The following is a 21763-nucleotide window of genomic DNA, read 5'->3' as shown; positions in this document are numbered from 1 at the left end:
GTTCTCCTCCTCAGCCCCTCCCTACTGAGCTCACAGGACCCACTGTGCCAGCCCAGCTTTCACCAGACCCCCACGGCCGCTCCTTCTCGCTCCCACTTCCGAGACACGTGTGAATAATGGCTGGCAGAGAGTGCAGGCAAACATTAAAAGTGCACCAGGTCAGGAATGAAATTCTGGCAGGGGCCATCCCTGCAGGTCTGCAGGAGACGGCCTGTGTAAAACTCATTTTAACGACTGCACAGCTCGCCCAGATGTCAAAGGTTACTGCTGGAGAGTTAGCTGCCTTGGGGACCCACAGACCTGCCGTGATTCCTCCCCCACTTCGTTATTTTATATCCTACTGCTTTTCCTCAAATGGAGGGAAGCTTATTTCCTTGGCATGAACCGTGTTTTCTTGCCTGGGTTCCAGTTCTGGGTAAAACTCCAGAGGCTGGCAACACACGCATCCCTGGAAATACGCTGGTGGTTACCCGGAGACCCTTCCCCCACATAACTGCACAGTACCTTATTATACGGCTGCAGTGCTTAAGGGAAGGAGCAAGAGAATCTAAACAGAAACGCAGGGCACTGCAATTTTCTTGAATAATCTGAAAAGTCCCAAACAAAACCAAACCTGAAACAGACATAGGAGCAACTAAAATCCGAAGAGGGCAACTGGCAGCGCAGATGGCCTCAGACTGTTTACATGCTGTTTATGAGAAGAAAGGGGTAACCAGAAGCAGTCTGTCCCCAGATAAGGAGACTGCCTCACAACCGAGCAATCAGCACACAACTGCACAGGGCAGCGTCCCCCGTTTCCCCTTCTGTTCCTGGAGGTCCCCACAAAATACGCCCCCTCCCCACGCCGCCCCCTCTCCCACTCGGTCAGCACCTAACCCTCTCCAGGGCGAAAGCACACGACATTTTAGAGTGGCGCGCACAGCAACCGCCCCAGCAGCCACCTGGAAGGCAGCGGCAGAGGTGCGTGTGCAGGAAGCACGGGTACCTAGGTCGAGGATCCAGTACTTGCAGGTGCCGGGCTGCCCACTGCTGCGGTAGGCTGAGCCGACGGAGGAAAGTGAGTCCAGCGGGTCGACCGGCTCGACGCCGTTTGGCATGGTGCGTGCTGAGGGGACTGGAGGCTGAAGGCTCTGATCCCTCCCGGTTCTGACCCTATGAGCAGCCAGAGTGAGCCACTTTTCAGCAAAATCAGATAGCGGCTCCACAAGCCTTCAGCAGCAGGCTAGGACTGCCACAGCGGCAGGCAGGGACGCACAGCCCCAGGGCCCAGCCACAGGCAGCCCGCTGCTCCTCTCCCGCTGGACAGCCACTCCCGCTGCCTGCCTCTCAGCTCTGCGGTGCAGTTGGGTTTCACATGGGGGAATATCCAGAGGCCCTGGATCACATTCTACCACAGTGACTCTAATTGGAGCTCAAGGAAATTCTGAGGGCGCAGCGAGAGCCAGATGTTTCTCCTCCCCTCCACCAGGCAGAGCTGCGGTCTCTTTACTCAGTGAAATGTCAGGTGATGGATCCGCGCCAGACTTTCTGACTTGGGCTTTGTGAGTGTTTGGATGGAGGTCTTCTCTGAGACATACAACAAACAGTGCCTCCTGATGTGACTTGATAGCAAAGAGAAACTGGTTACATCACTGTGCTACAATGCCACTCCTCACTAATTTATTAGAAACACATCTTCATTCGTCCTTACAAGCAGCAGCCATACAAGTGAAAATAAATACACTTATTTGTGACTTGCAAAGGCATTTTTAGTAAGGCATCTTAAAGGCTCATTTTTGTCCTTTAGGGAAATTGGATAGTTTCTTTAGCTGACATAAGTTCTTGCTCTTTATTTGAAAGTTTCCATGTGTTCTCTCCCTTGTCTCACACTGCACAATGACTCAGAGAATATCCACAGTTTCACAGCCACGGAGTCTGACTTTCCACCCTCTGCGGTGAGTTCTACACGCTCTTGTTTCCCATCAACTCAAGAAGCACACCCTGCGTTCTTCAACCTACACTGTGATGGCCCACCTCCTGCTGTGAGGCAGGCACCCACGATGTTCTTCACGTATCTGAAACCGGGAAGGGCCCTCGGTGACCTAAACGTTTTCAGAGTGGGTGTTATTTGCTGAAGCCTGCACCCGCCTTAGTGGGGTCATGTGCTACCTCTTCCAGTTTTTTAATAATTCTTCTCATTTCTGCTTTATAACCTGGTTGTATAAACAATTAGGTGTTGCATTATTGCTGTGTTAAGAAAAATGTTGTCTTTTTTAGTACCTTAGTTAAAACAAAAAGTCAGCCCTGGACAGTGTGGCTCAGTTGGTTGAGTGTTGTTCCGCAAACCTAAAGGTCACGGGTTCGATTTCTGGTCAGGGCACATGCCTGGGTCGAGGGCTTCATCCCCAGTTGGGGCATGTACAAAAGGCAACTGATCACGTTTCTCTCTCACACTGATGTTTCTTTTTCTCTCTTCCCTCCTCTCTAAAATCAATAAGCATGTCCTTGCGTGAGGATTAAAAAAGGGCAAAAAGAAAAAAAAAGTTAAACTTGGGTTCTCACTCTATCCCCTCTTGCAAAGTAAATTTCAAAAAAATTCTCAAACAGAAAAATGTGAAGATAGCATAGATTTCTAGTTGGGTATTGAACTGCAACCTTTTGGTGTATGGGACAACGCACCAATCAACTGAGCCACTCGGGCATGGAGGTCTCTTATTCTTCTTAAAAGACCAAGAGCAAAGCCGCAGGTGGCTTCTCCCTACGAATGGTCCTGTGACAGAGCCAGACGGCGTGCCTCGGCCACGGCCAAGCAAGAGGGGGAATTCTGCACAGAGCACTTTTTATGCAAGAAAAGAAAACTTAATTACCAAACAAATAATCTTTCTTGTTGGAAAAAAAAGCAGTAAAAATTATGTCCTAAAGGAAATCAAGTTAATTGACATTCTAAGGTTTCATTTACTACAACATTTATTAAATATTTTACTTTGACCCCTTCCAAAAACACAGACTGCCAAGCCAGGGCCATTAATTAAAAATTTAAAAAAAAGAGTTGTCAGGAAAATTAATTATTTCATGTGTAATATATGTTCCCTCCTAAAAAGGAAGGGACCGATGCTTTAAAATGAGTAAAATGTTTTGGCCAAGATATGTGGGGAATTTCTCCAGTGACAGCTCTCTGCAATTTCAAGTTCACATCTGTCAGAGCGACGGAGCACAGTGGGAGTCCGAAGGAAGCTTTTCTCACCCCCTTCTCTCCAATCACGCAGTGTGAGACCACAGTGTTCACCATGTAACACGCACTTCACAAAGCAAGTAAACACAAACTGCATCAAGGTACCACGCGATCCTGACCTGGACGGACTGGTACTCTAACCCACCGGCCGACAACCACGGAACCAAGAGTCACTGAGGGAAGGAGACGAGCAAGGAGCGGAGGAAAAAGGGGAAAGGGAGAAAGTTCCAGCAAATGGCAAAGCGTCCCTTGGTGGTATGACTGGGAATTTGTTCTAAGAGACTGAACCAAGTTCAAGTGAGAAAGACCCAAGGGTGACCTCGGCAGACTGTGGGAAGGAAAACTTGGTGGGAACCGTGGCCAGGAGGGGTGGGAAGGAGAAGGAGGGGTGGGAAGGAGGGGTGAGAATGGGGGCCGGTGACTTCAGTTAACAGGAAGAAGGTTTAAGAGACGACATAACCAGAAAGAAGATCGGAAGTCGCCAAGAAGCTCCAGCATGAGGGGGACCAGTGTATCTGCAGTGTGAGAATATCATCAAGTAGGAGAGGTGGTCAGGAAACAACAACAGTCTGAGATTTAAATGACCAGGACCCAGGAAAGGAACGGAGCAGTGAGATCAGTCTAGAAAAGGCGCAGGTGACCTAGGTAATGAAAGAAGACACAAACACTGATTAAAGAAGGTGGGTTAAGAACAAACATTTAGGCACTTGGCAGAATAGGAGATATGCAATGCAAAAATTAAAAGAGTGGAGTTTGTGAAGAAACTCCATTCATCATTCAGTATTTTTCTATGTTTTTGATGTTTTCATTTGATGGCAGGACATAGGCTTACTAACATCACATACACAGAGACAGAGAGGGGAGCTAGTGTATGAATAGAGACATGTGTTCACATACCTGTCTGCTGAGAAGACCGGCCAGTCATGACACCACATAGCAACAAGCACACCTAGCACCAGGTTTTGTTTTTTAATTCTACTCTCCAATAAAGGAACCAAGGCATCCGGGAGAAATGATGGACCCAGGACTTTAGCAAAGAAAACCCAGGAGAGTCAGGAGCAGCCTGTGTTGACAGAAAGCAAGGANTAGGCAATGAAAGAAGACACAAACACTGATTAAAGAAGGTGGGTTAAGAACAAACATTTAGGCACTTGGCAGAATAGGAGATATGCAACGCAAAAATTAAAAGAGTGGAGTTTGTGAAGAAACTCTTCACAAACTCATACTCTTGTATGAGTAGAGACATGTGTTCACATACCTGTCTGCTGAGAAGACCGGCCAGTCATGACACCACATAGCAACAAGCACACCTAGCACCAGGTTTTGTTTTTTAATTCTACTCTCCAATAAAGGAACCAAGGCATCCGGGAGAAATGATGGACCCAGGACTTTAGCAAAGAAAACCCAGGAGAGTCAGGAGCAGCCTGTGTTGACAGAAAGCAAGGAAGTGCTCCAAAAATGATGAGGATGTGTCCAAAGTCACAGAGGCCAGCCTGAAAGAGCTCCTGACAGACAGAGGCAGAACAATTTGAGCAATAAAACAAAGAATGACAGTATTGGCTTATGACCCACAGAATACAGTAAGTACCCATGACCCCATACTGATATAAATCATTGAATGAACAAAGGACGCAGAGGGAGCCCTCTTCCCTGCAGAGATCCAGTTAATTCATTTAAAAGAAACGAGGAACACAGGACCGCCGGCAGGCAACCACCACGGTAAAATCTGTTGCAGGTAAGAAGCATGCGGCATGATGACCTGAGGAGGTCAAGGCACGATAACAGTACCTGCATCTAAGTATCTCCCACAAGGCACTTACTGACCACAAAGAGAGAAACAGGAACTTCACAGCGGAAATGCCGCAGACACTGCTTTAACCACTGCCAGCAGTGTGACATACCAGGCCCTCTCGTGCCCCTGGAATGAGGCCGAGAAGTCCCATCACTTTTGTGGTATTCTTGCCCAAAATGCATGAATTCCACTTAATCAAAAGAAGTATCGGATAAACCCAAACTAGGAAACACCTAACAAAATAAAAGATCAGAAAGACCTCAAAAGTGTCAAGGTCATGAAAAACAAATACACAAGAAAGATGTTGGAACTATGTCAGCTTGAAGAACACCAAACGCAATGTGGGTCCTGGATTGGGTCTTGAGCCAGAAAAAAGACATTAAAGCAAAATCCGAAACAAGGTCTGGCTTGGTTAGTGGGGCTCAGCAGGGCTGGTGTCCTGGGTTTCATCACGAAACCAGGGTCATGTGACAGGTAACACCAAGGGGGCTTGGCAGGGCAGCGGGTGGGGAGCAGGGAGAGGAATTCTCTGGGCTCGTTTTGCAACTTTTCTGTACATCTAAGATTATATTAAAACAAGGTTATATAACAATTTTTATTTTTGAAAAATAAAAATATTGAGCATTATGTTATATGGATGAAAATTGCTAAAGAAATCAAAACTATAAAAAGCGTCAACAGAGAAAAATAGGCAAAGTCAGAGGAGAAGTTTTGTGCCAAGAGAAATGTACTAGGTAAATTAATTACCTGTGAATAAAGGGATGTGTGACTGACTGAAAAAATACACTGTAGGAATATAAAACCATTATTTGCCCGCATATTTATAAGACAAAATTATAACAGCTAATTGCATTCCCATGAAAATAAAGGCGTTTTTATTTAGATTGGCTGAAAGAAATTCTTCTGGTCAAAATTAACACTCCCCCAAAACCACTTTTCATAGAATCTTCTTTTATGCTAATTATGCCTCAAATGTTTAAAATGAAAACATCAACGTTCAAGGGCCTGTTATTTATCTGCTCATAAAAAATGAGACAAGGTCATTTTTGCCAATGAAGATCTCAGAAAAAAAAATCCAGCGAAACAGGTCCATATACAAATGATTCTTTCAAAATCAGGAGTAAAAATATACTTGAAGGAAAGCTACCTGTAAAACTAAAATTCAGATGAGCCAAAGGAGCCTGAGTCTTTCCACTAAGGTGACAGCACACTCTGAGGTGGAAACGAGCACTAATCATCAGGCAGCTGATGCCAGGATGAAAAGGTCCCCAAAATCTTACACACACAAGACACACACAAACAGTGCCACCTACATTTTATAATTGCGACTCAAACGATGTAACTATTAGAAATATTACTTATAACTTCCTCTAAAAATCAGTGATGATGACTTGAGACCTGAAACATCTGTAATACTGATAACGTGGTCACTGGTCCATCCTGAAGCGGGTGCTGACGCCCCTGCCATGCACAGCAGAGAGTGTCTGTGGTTGGGGATGGGACCTGGGAGAGCCCTGGGGCTTCATCAGCACAGGGACTCCCCCCGGGTTTCCATCCAGCCCCCCAGCCCGGGTTTTCTCCCCCCACATTTCCTTCATGCCCAGCATGTCCGAAGCGCCAGCCTCCGCACAGCTGCACCAGCTGGATCGTGTTTCTCAGGCCCCACGCACAAAGATACTCCTGTTTAGAGGACGTTTTGTGCAGTTCCTTACCCCGCAGATAACACCTCCCGCTCTGGAGGGAAGGGGCTGGATGACTAAATCCTGCTTCTTAGGGCTCCATTCAGCACATTATTTCCTGCTGCTTTCCAGCACAGTGGCCAATCCACAAAAGCACCTTTATTGGGCATTCAACCACTTCATCTGGGTGCCAAAAACCCGATAGGCTCCTTTTCATGGCTTTACTTACTATCTTTTCACAAGCAATGATGTGAGTTTTTCTCTTTCTTTAACAAAACAAACATTCAAATATGCCTTTTTTACCCCGCACTTTAACTCGGTATGTGACCTTCTCTGTTTGCATCAGCACCGAGCACGACTTGCAGAATGGCAATATGAGATGCTAACCTCCAAACGTGTTCCCTAAGAAAATAACAGAAACAACAGTGTTCAAAAGATTAGAGCAATGTCACCACCCGAGAGCCAAAAGGAGCTTGCGATGTCCCCATTCTGTCTGACCTCAGAGAGTGAGTGACATGGGCCACCTCTCACTCAGGGAGAGGTCAGGCGGAAGACCTGACAGGAAGTCTCGTTCCCCAGGTCTTTCCAGGAAGCACTGTGGCGACCACGCAGATGGTTTTAATTACTTTTGGGGGGTGGGCAAAGAATATGGGTTGTGGAGCGAAACCCTCTCTGGGATGCGAATGGTTTAACAAAATTGTTTTTACTTTGAGACTGGTTCTTCTGTTCATTGCCTCACAACAAGCCCACTGTGACTCAAGTTCTGGGCTGAACTAGAGGAGGGAGAACAGAGAAGTAGCTCACAGGAGGGAAAAGAACAGATTTCCAGTAAGGGGACTTCTCTGGGTGCTAGAAGGCTGTTGGAACTGTCATATCATAATTCAAGTCAGAAGAAAATTGAGGCATGGAATCATGCAACGGACTGACAGTTGTCATGAGGGCGGGAGGAAATAGGGACTGAATGAAAGAAGGTGGAAGGGACTGGTCAAAGAACATGCATGAAGGACCCACAGACACGGACAAAGGCGTGGGGGTTGACTGTGGGAGTTAGGGATGGGCTGGGTGGAGGAAGGTGAAGAGGGAAAAACGGGACATCTGTAATAGCATATACAAAAAAAAAAAGGAAAAGAAGCTGGAAATGGATCACCCGTCAGAGCAAAGGAGCGCTGGGGGCTGTGGCCCCTCAGGAATGGACGAGGCTCTAGGAAAGCCACAGTCTCGCCTGGAGGCTTTGGAGACTGGCTGCTGGAATTAGCTGCTCCGCAAACGGCGAGGCCTGAGCAACTGAGTATCTCTTGAGGCTACAGCTTCCACCCTGCACCCAACTTTCCTTCCCACTGGTATGCGGTGCAGGGTGGTCAGTGGTTAGGGACTTGAGCTCTGAAGTCTCACTGCCACTTTTAAAATCCCACTCTCCATCACCTGCTAAGCTTGGTCGAGTTAATTTCGGTGCCTCCGCTTCCCGTAGACTTCTCTGGGAGGCCCTGAGGATTAAAAAGTAGACAAAAGCAGCACAGTGCCGGGCTCACTGCAAGCCCCCAACACACCCTGTCTGTTGTTACTATTCATTTTCTAAGGATCCAACAGTCCCCTTGGCGCGGGCCAACTGTTCCCCCCAGATTTGTATGTTGAGGTCCTAATGCTCAGCATGTCAGAATGGAACTGTGTAGGGTCTTTAAAGAGGGCACCAAGTTACAAGGAAGCTGTTGGGGTGGGTCCCGATCTAACGGAGCAAGCCCTACCAGGTACAGGAAATGTAGACAGAGACACACAGGCGTGCACCAAGAGCAAAGTCCCCATGAGGGAGGACACAGCAAGAAGGTGGCTGTCTGCAGGCCAAGAAGAGAGGCTTCAGGAGAAACCAAACCTGCCGGCACCTCCATCTTAGATTTCCAGCTTCCAGAACTATGCAAACATAAGCGTCTGTTGCTGAAGCCACGGAGCCTGTGGTATTTTGCTGTGGAAGCCTGAGCTGACTGACACGCCCCCTTTCCCTCCTCTGCTAAGTCTGTTCCACAATCCAGGACTGAAATGGTCCAATTGCTTTTGAGACAGCAGGATACCAATCCATCTCTAAGAACAGAACAGAATATTAAAATATCCTTTCCTTCTAGTAAATTCAAAGTTCTACAGAGTCTGAAAAAGGAATGGGGGAGGGAAAGGATGGACTCAAACACAAAGGACTACATTACAATTAGATGTAATATGGAATTCCAGAGCTTCCTTGCGATGTGGTCAAGGCGGGTGAGCCTGCTTCCTGTCCTCCTCAGTGTTTGAAAAGGCCCTTCGAACAATAAACACACATCCTGTGCTTGGATAGGGGATTCCGGGGAAAAGACTGTCCCCTCGAACGGCGGCCCTGTGCAACCCCCCAGCTGCCCACGGCATCCCCACTGCTGCAGGCTCAGACCACACTAGGCTGCGCCTGGACCACTCAGGCACTGAAGCGTCTCACGAGTTTCCAGGGTGGCCACTCTGGAACACCATTCAGAACACCAGAAATGGCAGCCAGGAAGAACTCTTCTACACAAAGCTGGCTATGGGGGTCAGAGTTCAAAGGTCAGCCTCCTTAACCCTCTGAAGGGCCTCCAAACCTCCATCTCCCTCTGCTGACCCCTCCCAAATCCTTCCATGGTATCAGTAAAGAAGGAAGTTAAGACTAGGGTGGGCTAGAAAAAGAGTATTTTTTAAACATTTGCTGTAAAGTGTTACGATAAGAATCCTTATGAACACGAACCCTTCAGAAAGTACTCAGGCTACATGGAGACTTACAGGCCCACCAGAGAAACCACAGACAGCACTGTCTCGGGAATGTGTTTGCTACGGAGACGCTGTGGTTTGGGCTCACAGGCAGCTTTGCCTGCACGGGAGGCAAAGGCGGGGTGCCGCCGAAGCTGTTTTTACCCACCCGAGGGAAGTCAGTGGTTCTTCGGAAATCATCCCCTTTGGCGGCACACTGCCACTTTGCAGCCCTTTAACAGAATCTATAATAAAAATGCAGGGATTGGTGGAACATGATCTACATCACTATCTCACTGAATGCTCCTGGTAGAGAGCTCCATGGGAAAATGGCCACCAAAGTCTCACCTCAAGGAAGCCACACTGAGACTCGTGATTTAATTTATATGAATAATTTTAATTTAAAGCATAACCTTGTCCAAAGGGGACAGTTTTTTCCCTAAGTGGGTAAAATGAAATTGAGAATTCAAGGGGTTTGGTACAGCTCAAACATCGTTAAGATATATGCAGCAAAATATATGAAAGCAAATGCCATTCTATAGCATGTTTACTTTTCTGATGTAGTTAATTTATGACCCTGGTGATTCTTCTTCAGAAGTCTGTTCTCTATAAATGCATTCACCCTCATCTCATCCACTCCGGTCTGGAATTCCATCTGACAGACGCACCTGAACGCGGATGGAGCACTGCTGCCTGGTAGTCCACGGTGGCACTGTGTGCCCTGCGGTTGGTAGCCCGCACCGTGTGCGCACTGGAAGTGCTGTCCCTCTGTGACAGAGAGTGAGGCAGGTCTCTGCACTGGCACGGAGTCCTTTCTAAAAGGTGTGACCAAGTGGAAAAGAAAAAGCAGGGGCTAAATAATACCCTGATTTTTATGTAAGAAAATGGAGGGAAGAATGAGTATGTTTGGATTTGTCTAACAAAGTCCCACCAGAGGCAGGAATTAGAAATGAATAAAGACAGCTGATGACACCCAGCAGGTGGGACTGTGGGGATGACTTCAGTTTCTACCTTTCCTTAGAAACGAAGTTTTGAAGTCTGGGTTCTCTTTTCTTCTTTACAAAAGTCGTCTCAGCAATTATATGCAGAAGTCTTTTACCTACGTGTGTTGTTCTGGGAAGAGGACCCCATAGCCTTCGTCAGATCTGATCAGGGCGTGTGATTCAAATCCCTTAGGGCCCACTGTTCAGAATGAGCCGGAATCTTTGATGGCACTGTCCCTTCTCATTGCAGTTTCACTCAGCTATGAGGATTGACAGTCGGACTGAAAAAAATTCTAGGTCTTTATGGGAAAGCTTGCTCTAGAAACACAAAACACAACATCTTCCCATCCTTCCCTGCAAGGAGGGACCGGAGGCAAAAGCTAAAGCACACCTTGGTTTGCCAGGCGCACGCTTCTTAGGGGCTGTTTTGCCAGAGCGCAACCTACCACACCACGAAGCGAGCGCAGACCGACTCAGGTGAACACAGCATCATTTCCTCCTTGGACAGCACTTACCCATTTTCCAAATACTTAATGCAAACCAGCACCTGAACTCTCCAGCATGCCCTTAGCAAATACATCATCCCTTTGTAATTTCACAGCTAATTAGAATGAAGAAATTTAAAAGTGAATCCCCAGTACGTCTCAATAGCAAAGTCTGATAAATCTGAATGTCAGAGAGGATCCAGTTGAAAAGTAAGAGTCCATGGAAAGAGAGGAAGTGGACGCCCCTGCCCTGCACCTGGAATGAGCCTGGCCCGGCCACGAGCCGCCCTGGGCAGGGCAGGCTTCTGTTACCCCTGGTGATGTCTTCCCTGATTACAGGTCTTCCGAAACACTTGTCACAGCCATTTCAAGCCGGGTGTGAGAAGGCAGTTTTCTCATTGTTTATGACTTTCCACCTATATAATTTTGTGATCATCTAATATGGACAGTGTCAATACCTGGTTGTGGTTTTCTTCTGTTTTAATAAACACTTTAATGTACAGTTGGAACAGGAAAATACCTCCACTGTGGAGCTTTCGGCAGAGTGACGGCCTGCTTCTGCGGCCCCATAATTACACACTGCGCACAACACGCTCAGTAATCATGGGGCTCGGGCCGATCGCCTCGCCTGGAGCCACAGTCCGCAGGGGGGACGATGTCTTTGTTCTTGGTGCAACTCCATTTTCTCAGTGTTGTTTCCCACGGGGACTTATATTAGCAGCTGGTCAAAGAGACTAAAAATTGCTCTAAACAGGCTAATTAAAAACATGTTTAGATCTTCCATTATGTGTATTTTAAAAAGAAGGTGTGGGCACATGCAGGTTTGAAATGTCTGTGCATGCGTGTGCCGAGGTGTGTTTTCTGGTTGAGAGGGGCAATCTGGCATCATGAGTAGGCCAGAACCACAATACAGTCAACCACATTTTTTGAATGTCATTGAAGTCTTTCGAATGCCCTACATTTTTAAAAAACTGATTAGGTCACTGCAAAGTCATCACCAGTTATGAGGTAGGAGACTTGATTCACCTTTGGGCTAGAGCAGGTCACAGTCTGGCAAAGATGACATTGGCACTAAACAGACTCGGGACAGGGAACTCTGTGTTTGGTCACATGGATTTCTGGAGAAGGCAGAGAAACCCCTCGGTCTCAGAGACCTGCTGCTTTTCTGGGTGGTGGTGATGTCAGAGGTCGGGGCATGGCGAGCACAGGCAGAGGCCATGGCCCTCTGTCGCTGGACTGGCCCGAGCTGTCGTTGTGCCAGGAACCGGGAAGGTGGCTGGATGGGGCGCAGCATCTCGGTGACTGCATGCACTCGACGCAGGGAAGCAACTCTGAAGTCCTCTGAGCTGGGGGCCAGCTGAGCCCTGACGAAGGGAACAGGCTGGGAACACGGGTGGCGAGGCCCAGGTGTGGGGTTCCGGGGACAGGACGCCCCCTGTAACCTTCTGAGACCTGACCTTCCATCACCTGAAAAGGTCTAGTAATGCCCCATCACCTGGTCTCATCGGTATGACTCTGTGATCAAGGGCCAGGGAGCTGAAGGGAGAGACTGGCCCACCCCAAAAGCCCTGGAGTGGGCAGCGCAGGGTGGCCCCAGGCAAACAGGTGGAGCCACAAGCTCACAGGGCCCAGCAGCTTACACAGGAAGGCTGAAGAAAGGGGGAGGGGAGGACGACAGCCCCGGAGGGAGATGACGGGCTCACGAGGGAACCTCTTCTTAGTTTTACACTCTCACAGTGGTTACCTTGAGAACAGAGGGGGAGCTTACATCCTCCCTGCACTTTCGTTCATTTTAAGAAATGACAAGTGACTCTGAGGAGTAACCCTCGGTGTAAATAGTAACGGCCCAGGGAATATCTCTATACAAAGCGTGTATCTTTAAAGTCAAACCGAATGGAGTTTGGCAAAGTGGACCACAACGAGCTGCTCTCATCTGCCCACCAGCACCCTGGCTGCAGACAGGGCCCCAGCTGCAGCTCCCCCTCCCCTCCCCTCCCCTCCCCTCCCCCCGCCATGACAGGCCTCACTTAGAGCCCCCGGGGCCCTGAGTTCATTCCCTCAGTGCTGGCTGCACAAGGAGGTTCGCTGCCCCTCATCAGTCCCGTCGTTTAAACCGGCGCGATTTGTATTTCATCCACCTCATTTCTAAGCCTGCACTATATCTGCACCCACCCCTCTTACTAAAATCTGCTTCAGAGTAATTTCAGTGAGTTCCCACGTGGTCTTCAGTGGCCCCTGCAGCTCATCTCGCTGGGACTGCCCCTCTCAGGTTAGCCTGGTGTCGGGCATTCTGCTGACATACTCACTATCTGCACCGGGATTTATTCCGTGCCCCCTTCTCCACCACAGACCAGCTAAATTAATTTTTTTCCGTTAGGACTTTTCATTTTTACTTATATGGTGAGAAGTGACAGAGAATGTCTGGTAGGGGTGAGGGACGATGGAAAAAAGCCTCCATTACTCAATGGACTAAAGTGAGGGGTGAGAGAGGTTGTGTGCACACATGTATGTATGCATGTGCATACCTGCATACACACATGTGAGGTGCAGGCCTTGTAGGACATGTTAGGAATCTGCAGTTTTAGTCTGTGACCAACAGCAATCTGGAGGGAACTGAAGCAAGAGCCTGTATAACTAGCTTTGTCTTTTAGTCACAGTGAGGGGGGTAAGGAGTGAAGCTGGGAGACCTGGGGGGCGAGAGGTGATGGTGGTGTTGGAAAAAAAGAATATGTTGGAAATGCATCATTTAGATAATGGTAACAAAAAATGTGGGCACCCTAAAAAATGAAAGAAGTGGAATTATCCAGCAATTTCACTTTCAGGTGTATTTCCCAAACACTGAAAGCAGGGACCTGAAGAGGGATTTACCGCCCATGTTCAGAGCAGCATTATTTACAGTAGCCAGAAGGCGAAAGCGACTCCAGAGGCCATCAACAGCTAAATGGACAAACAAAATGTGTTCTCTACGCATGATGGAATATTATTTGGCCTTAAAAAAGGACATTCCACAATGTGGATGCACCTTGAAGATATTATGCAAAGTGAAATAAGGCAGTCATGAAAAGAGAAACACTGTATGATTCTACTCACGTGAGGTTCCTACAGTGGCCGAACCCACAAACAGAAAGCAGAGGGGCGAACACCCGGGGGCGGGGGGCTGAGGAGTCCATGTTCAGTGGGGACAGAGGCGCTACCTGGGAAAAGGTAGCGCCTGATGGGAGCACAGCAACGTGAACGTACTTAGTGCCACTTACACACTTAAAAATAGCTAAGTTGGTAAATTTTATGTTTTGTGTACTTGACCACAATTAGAAAAAAATATGGTGGGCAGTGAAGAGGGCCTCAAGTGTGTTGCCATTTTCTGGATGAAAAAATGGGGCCATTCTACTTTTGGAGAGGTGCCAGCAGAGGAAATGTAAGTATTACTGGTTTAAAGACGGGGTAAGACAGTCCTGTCGGAGTCGGGTATTCGTGTGGACAGAGGAGGACGGACACGAAAACCCTGGTAGAGACTTCAGAGAGAGGGGCATGAAGGCAGCCCAGGCCGGGGCCCAGAGGGAACCCTGCATTTCCGGTCCCTTCTCATGAGAATATCTCTTTCCTAATTTTAAGTTAAAGAAGATACCATTTTATTGATCACAACCACATATCGCTGATTTATGAAAGACAAGTCCTGGGTCCTCTCTTTTAGAACGCAGCCAGTCTGGCCAAGGCGGAGACCTGCTTCTGGTTCAGTTTTGCTGTGACTGTAGGTGCTGAGTTAAAGCCCCTTGGTGTAGAGGCGCGAGAGCCAATGAGCAAGAGGTTTTATTTTTGTTCCCTTGTTTTTTCATGAAGAATTCAGGGTGAAAAAACCATGTTTTGTGACTTCTTCAAAACAAAATGCAAGTACTGGGCTATACACTATCCAAAGAAGAAAAAACTTTGGAGCTTTCAGCTAGGAAGGTTGGTAAGTGGGTATTCTTTTTCTAAATATATCAAAGAACTAGTAAGAAGAACTAGTATCACAGAACCTGCCACCTCACTGTGGGTTAGCAAAAGGAAAAGGGAGAGGTTTGGAACCCGCCTTTACTCAGAGAGGCCTCTTAAGAAATATCAACTTAGACCGTCAGAGCTGGCAAGGGCCTCAGAGAGCGTCAACCGCCCTCCAACCTCCGGCCTGGAGCTGCAGTGTCGCCCAAGAAGGGCATGGTCTCAGGACTCAGGTCCTCCCGACAAGAAGCACAGGCCTTGTGATTTCAACACATGGCCTCTCTGAAAGCTCCAGCCATACACTCAGAGGGCTTCTCTTAAAGCCTGTAGGTGAGCAGAAATGAATTCAGTGGGGGAAGAAAGTGACTTTTCAAATTCAGCTCAAACTGCACCAGTCCAGGTGAATGACAGGCAGTGTCATGACAGTCACAAGGCGGTTTTTCGGGTGCAATGAGCTGGTGTGAGCACTCTGGAACGACCACCTGAACACCAATGATGGACCCCGGTCTTACCCTTAAAAACAGAGAAGACAGCCAGATGGCTGCCTCTGTGCACTCAGACACATGCCCTGCAGAACGCACGCAGCACTACTTTGTCTAGGTTCCTGCAGACAACCCCACTGTTACTGAGTGCCCTCCATGCCCGTCACTACCAACTCTGGCACTGCCCCCCACACAGTGCCCCGTGGACTGCCCTAGGTAAGCCTGTTGGATTGTCATGAGCCATGGAGCTAACACTATTACATATGGTAGGTAGCTTTAGTTGTGAAAAAGAGAAAAGCTGAGTTACTCAGTCTAGGGTAGAATAAAAAGGCCGATGTTTTAAATCGCCCTTGTTGGCAATACAGCTGTTTCTGATATCCCTGTTTACTTTTTGTGACCAACACTAAGTAAACAGAGAAAAGTGACAAGTTATACAAGTTGAGACAGTAGGGAACAAAAATCCCTTGGATTTACTACGAGATTAGAGATAATGATGGGGTACCTACTCTAGGAGTCAACCAATGCCTCCAACGCAGGGGCTGGTGGGGAACAGAGCTCCCCTGTCCGGATGCAGGGGAGACTCGCTGGGGCAGACGCAGACTCCACGCTCCAGGCCCCGGCCCCAGAGTCTGCTGTGATGGTAGATGGCACAAACCACAAACCACAAACACAAATCAGACTGCGTGAGCACAAGGATTTGCCCGCCCCTACTCTACTGTAATGTGCTGGCTGTCTGCTTAACTCGTGACAAGATGCTGTGAAGAAGAGAGCATGGCTGCCGGAGCAAGACCAGAGCGACACGCCAAGCCGGCCTGTCTGCGGGGACGTCCCCACAGCAACCTTCCGATTCCGGCCTCGCCCACACACAGGACAGCGGTTTTCAGTGGAATGATGTTCACACAGGAGCCTAGTTTCAGACGCAGAAATAACTTCTTGAAAAACGAACTGTACAAGTACATTCCATGTTCATTTAAAACAAGTTATACTTTCATCCTTTGCCCACACCACCCAGAGACACAGAGCATGATAAAAGAAGCCCAGCGCTCACAAATTCCACGTATCCTCTTTGTCCAACAGACTTCCACTTCCAGCCACGCTGCAAAGCCCCCGAGGGGCCCTGGGCTGTGCTCCCACTGAGCACGGAGAGCTTCTTGGCTGATTTGCATATTCACAGTCACACTACAAATGCTTAGAATATTTTACAATCAAAGAAATGGACATCAGACCTTAGCAGGCATGTTTTTTACATTTGAAATGTACGGAAATTTAAGTTGATTGGACTGGAGAGTTATTAGAAAATACTGAGGCAATAAGGCTGAGAAAACTCTAGAGCTAGAGATAAATAAATGTGCTCCTTCCTCCTGCTGGAAGGCCAGAGTGGTGAGAATCAAACGCCCTGAAGAAGCTATCTTTAGAGACCAACAGCAAGTGGCTGGAGACAAATACACAAAGACAGCCCCCTAATGCACAGCAGATTTGAAGTGTGTGAAGGGCTAGACCTCTTGCCTGGCATAGAGGAGACCCACATGGTAACAGACATCAAGTTCTGTGAGAAAGGAGGTCATGTGTACCTCCTTACCACAGTACCCGTCAAGCCCAGCACGGCTCTCCAAATGAACAGGGGCTCAAAATGAGACATTGCCCAAGCAGACTCACGGAACAGGCACCGCCAGTGTGCAGGGACCCATGAAGTCAGATCCCCGTCCCCTGCTGTCCGGGCCATCTGATGAAGGCCTCTTCTCTGAGATGGGGACGCTGGTCGCGGCTGCCTGCTGGCCTGGACTTGCCGATGGACAGGAGGCTCCGGAGAGGCCTGTCAAAGAGTCCCAAGTAGGACTTACCGCCCACCCAAAATCCACCATCTACGTCCTGACACTGCAGGGGAACAGGCAGTCTTCAGACTCCTTGCATTATATGAAAAATAATGGGGAAAGAACGGATAAGGTTTGAGTCCCTATCTACTCACTGGTTGTTAGTTCACATTAGGTTATGCTCAATGAAGAAACATCTTCTTGGAAAGATAGCGCATTAGGGGTCTGTGAGGGGCAAGGAGTAACTCTTCTAGAATGTCACAGACTATCAACGAAAAAAGGGCTCAGCCATCAAAATGGCACTTCAACTGAAAAACAAGCAAGAAACCCAACAATCTCCATAAGAAGTTTTCAGCGCAGAGCTAAGTGTGATAAATACATAGTTCTTTCCTCCCTGCTGGCCTGCAATTACGAACCCCAGGAAGTAAAGAGCACACCGTGGACAGGCACACAGAAAAAGAAATCTTCCAGAACCAGTGTTCTTTGTAGCATGCTAAGTTCACCAGGGCTCCTTTGTATAAAAGATCAGCTTTAGAAAAGAAACAGCGGACTTTATTTTCCACTCAAACCCAAGGCTTCAAGCGCATTACGTAACTTAGGAAACACTCTGGCAGCGGGCTATTGGGCCACCCAGCACAGACTTGTACTTGACCTCCAGTGTCCCATTAGGGGAAGTCCGATGCTGCTCTGAACAGATAGCTTCGCCAGAAATGAAAGAGGACACCTTGGCTTTCAGCCAGTCTCTGAAGATTCCGTCTTTTTCTTTGGATTCCCGAAGAAATAATAGCTGAATTCTTCTAGTTTCTTACTAAGGTGACAATAAGGTCCTATTTAGGCCACAAGGGATCTGGAACACAGTTGGGCCTTTAACCAAGGACACGAGCTCATCGGGTTGCGTCCTGTGCAGTGTCACTGAGCTCGAGGCTGTGAGTGACCCTCCATGGCCAGAGAATGGACTCTGGGGCGTGCTGTGATGTGTGTAAAGAGGGCACAGGTGATGAGTGGAGCAGGCAACTGCAATGTTTCAAAACTAACAGAAAAGAACTTAAATGCAGCAGACTGTGGTGATCTCTCTCAGGAAGGGAAAACAAATTATACTGCCCCCAAATCTAGAAAAATTGGCCATTTGTCTAGTATTGCAAGAAAATTAAGACTGTGACATAACACGGTTCGAAGTATTTACACCCTACCCATCCCGCACAGTTTTAGAAGCTACAGACTGATGTGTCTTAGAAAAGGCTCGAGGCCTCAAATTAGCTTCCCACTAAGATTAAACCAGCATGGTCCGACAGAAACACAGCACAAGCTCATGTATAATGTGTTCTAGGAGCCAAAACTTACACTAAAAAGAAACAGGTGACATTAATTTTAATAACACATTGTATTGAACCCACTCTATGACGTACACAGGGTCCAGCAGAAGTAACGCCTCTGAGTGTGGTGGGGGTGTGTGACTGTCACATGGGAGATGGACAGCAATTTGAACATTTCACCTACAATGTCACACGGTCTGCTCGAGTGTGATGCTATGCCACAGAATCACATGCCTATGATTTCTGTGATAATAAAAGATTTTTATGTAATAAGAAAGGGGCGTTATTTGTGCCAGACCCCTGTATTATCAATTTAACGTGTAACAGATACAAGATAATTATATGTTCTTTTTTCTAACTAGATTTCGAAATAGGTGTGCATGTCACACCGGCAGATCGTCTCAGTCCAGAGCGTCTCCACAGCCACGCCTGTCCAGGGGCTGCAAGTGGGCATTCAGGAGATCAGACTTACGCTCCCCCTGGAAGCCCAGCTTCTGTCTGTCCAGACCCCCCGGAAAAGCGGTCCTGCTGCAGCTTCCTTTACCTAAAGGAGTCACCGCAGATATACCTGAAACTACTACAGAATAATACCAGAAGTCCATCATAATGGCAAAATAAAACACCAAAAATTAAGGAGGGACTGAAGAATGTGGAGTGCTGTTTTGTCCACACGCCCTGTCATTTCCATTCTCCTTCCCAAACCCATCTTTCATCACGCTGCAGCGGCTGGGCCGACACCGAGCCACGCCAAGCCCTGCTGGACTCGGCAGCCTCTCTCGGGCCCCAGCTTTGAACCCTGTCCGTTCAGGGAGCCAGGAGGGCTGGGGATGTCCTCAGACACTGCACAGCTATAAAGACGGCGTGGTTGCACTCTCAGGGCCTGCACGCTTGACTTTCTGGGATTTTACACTAACAAAATAAAGAGCCTGCAATGTGGAAACCTGATAAGGAGATGCTGCTTTTAACATCGCCTGGGTGAGAACAGTGCCTTCTCTGTGCTCCCCATTTGTAAGTGACACTGGCCCCAAAAGAATGGGCCCCTGCCCCGTCACTAAACGAGTATTCTATTACACCATCGTGGGAAATGAAGCAATCATTCATTATTTCTGAGTAACAAGTGAAATCCTCATTTCCACTTTAGCTCCTGCTGGATTAAAATGGCCCAGAGGCACAGCGATAATGGCCTGAAGCATGAGAGACAAAGAGTCATACCTATCACAAGGTTGCAAAGAAGCAGGGACAGAAGCAACAGTGTCATTCCCACATGCACCTGCCATCCAGGCCTGCGGATTCCTACCTTTGTGGTTGAAGATACCCTCCATTTCCATACTACTTCTCGAGTGGGCGATGCACAGGGAGCCGCAGGGAACCAGGCCCTCTGCCGCGGGCGACCGGTCGGTGGTGCGCACCAGACACCAGTCGGGCTTGTCGTGGGGCCGCTCCAACACCTCCACAGTCTGGCCACGGCGGATGGTCAGCTCAGTGCTGTTGCAGGCCGTGAAGTCGTGGATCACCACTGTCAGCTCGCAGCCGCCAGAGAGCTGGGGAGGGAGGGGGGACACGTCAGTGGGCCTGGGACGCTGGACTTCTGCGGCAAGGCTGTGAACTGGGCCGGGAACTCTGCTTTCTGTCCTACAGTTGGGTCAGCAACCGTGAGAACCACCTGAGGGGCAGCTCTCCACTTTCACTGTCTCTTAATTCTTTCTCCCTTGGGTCACATACTTATGTATGATTGTGCTTTTCTGAGTGTTCCATTATAAGAATCTGATACAATTTTTCATATGAGCATCCAAATCTCTTGTACCTGAGACATTACTCGCAATAAGTGCTATCTACTCATTTTAAAACTTAGGGCAAACTAATAAAAATTTGGTTTGAGGGCCCCTGGGTGATTACTGTGAAATGAGTAGAAAAAAATGGGATGGAGTTTTGTTCCCAATCCGGTATCTGAATGCTCCGAGCTCTCTGTCAGCCTGTGGGCTCTCACACACGTCGCAGGGAGACCGGAAAGGCAGTGGGGCTCAAGATCCCAACACAGGGCGGAGCGACACCTTTCTCTCTTTAAAACCCTTCAGGGTACTGCTCAGAGGACATTCCTGACCCTCTGCCATCTGTCCCCGAACCCTTTCCAGGCTCTCTTCCCACTCCATGGCTCACGCGTTCTGTGGGCACTGGTTTATTTCCTACAGGCCACGTCTTTTCTGGTCTGAAAGCCCTGTCCCTTCTGCTTTCCTCTCACTAAGCTCAGTCCTGTTTTCTGTCTATCAAAACCCCATTAACTCTTTGGCCCTCTGAAGCACATCTGCAAACTCCATAAAGACAATAGAGCTCTGGCTGGTCTGGGTCAGTGGGTTGAGTGCTGGCTTGTTAACCAGAAGGTTGCTGGTTCGATTCCCAGTCAGGGCTCATGCCTGGGAAGTGGGCCAGGTACCCGGGTAGGGGCATGTGAGAGGTAACCACACACTGATGTTTCTCTCTCTCTCTTCCCCTCTCACTAAATATAAATAAATAAAATATTTTAAAGTTATTAAAGGAAAAGAAGATACCTCACATGGAAGGCTGGTGCATGGCCTTCCCATGACCGTTTACTCTCTCTGGCCTGCGCCCTGTGTCTTCCCCCAGACTGGACATTCCTGAGTGGCCTCCTTGCTGCGTCCCAGGCTCGCCTTCTAGGCCATTGTGGCACAGCTCCCAGTTCCCGTCGTAAAGTGAGACCTTCCCATGCAAGTATGCTGTCCTCTTGTTTGAGAACCTCAGATACCAATTCCTTAGCACAGGATTCAAGGTTCCTGCAGCCAGGTCCCAGCCCACCTTGCCGGCATGGCTAACAGCTTCTCCTCACGTGCTTCCCAGCCCCGCGACCGTGTCTTCCTTCTGAGGTGGGTCCTGTGTGCTCCACGCTACCCTTTCTGCTTAGAGCTCCCCATCAATAGACATCACCCCTGTATCGATCACCATTAACATTTTATAAATAAGCAAATTATGTCTCAAGTCTGAAATGAGCTGTGCCCTGGGCATTACGCCCACGTGTATGACTGCCCTCAGCACGAGAGGGCAGTTTGTGTTACTCCTCTGTGAACTTCCCACGCCCTGTCCTTGGGGAGGAGAGAGTGGGCCTGTCTCAGCCACCACTGCTGAGCCCCCGGTGCCAACAATGCAGGCACAGGGTGTGTGCCAGGAAGTTGCTGGAGAGCGTCTCCAAAGGCCTACCCCACACAGCGCTGTGTAGTCAAACATTTGATGAAGCAAAAAAGGCAAAACTGACCTGCTCTTAAGAAAAAGAAAAAGGCGGCACT

General features: G+C 48.3%; 1 protein-coding gene across 7 annotated transcripts in view; it reads right to left on the bottom strand.

The window, feature by feature from the left end:
• Window positions 1-21763, bottom strand: part of TRIO (trio Rho guanine nucleotide exchange factor) — a 328151-nt gene that overhangs the window by 55466 nt on the left and 250922 nt on the right. For all 7 annotated transcript variants that reach the window (XM_037063022.1, XM_037063020.1, XM_037063018.1 and 4 more), the window contains one exon: window positions 19765-20008. In XM_037063022.1, coding sequence (XP_036918917.1) covers window positions 19765-20008 — 244 coding nt within the window. The remainder of the gene's footprint in view (window positions 1-19764; window positions 20009-21763) is intronic.

This window comes from Sturnira hondurensis, unplaced genomic scaffold (genome assembly GCF_014824575.4).
Source record: "Sturnira hondurensis isolate 20B ecotype Veracruz unplaced genomic scaffold, ASM1482457v3 Scaffold0014384, whole genome shotgun sequence".
Classification (NCBI taxonomy): domain Eukaryota; kingdom Metazoa; phylum Chordata; class Mammalia; order Chiroptera; family Phyllostomidae; genus Sturnira; species Sturnira hondurensis.
This window is presented reverse-complemented; position numbering and strand designations above follow the sequence as displayed.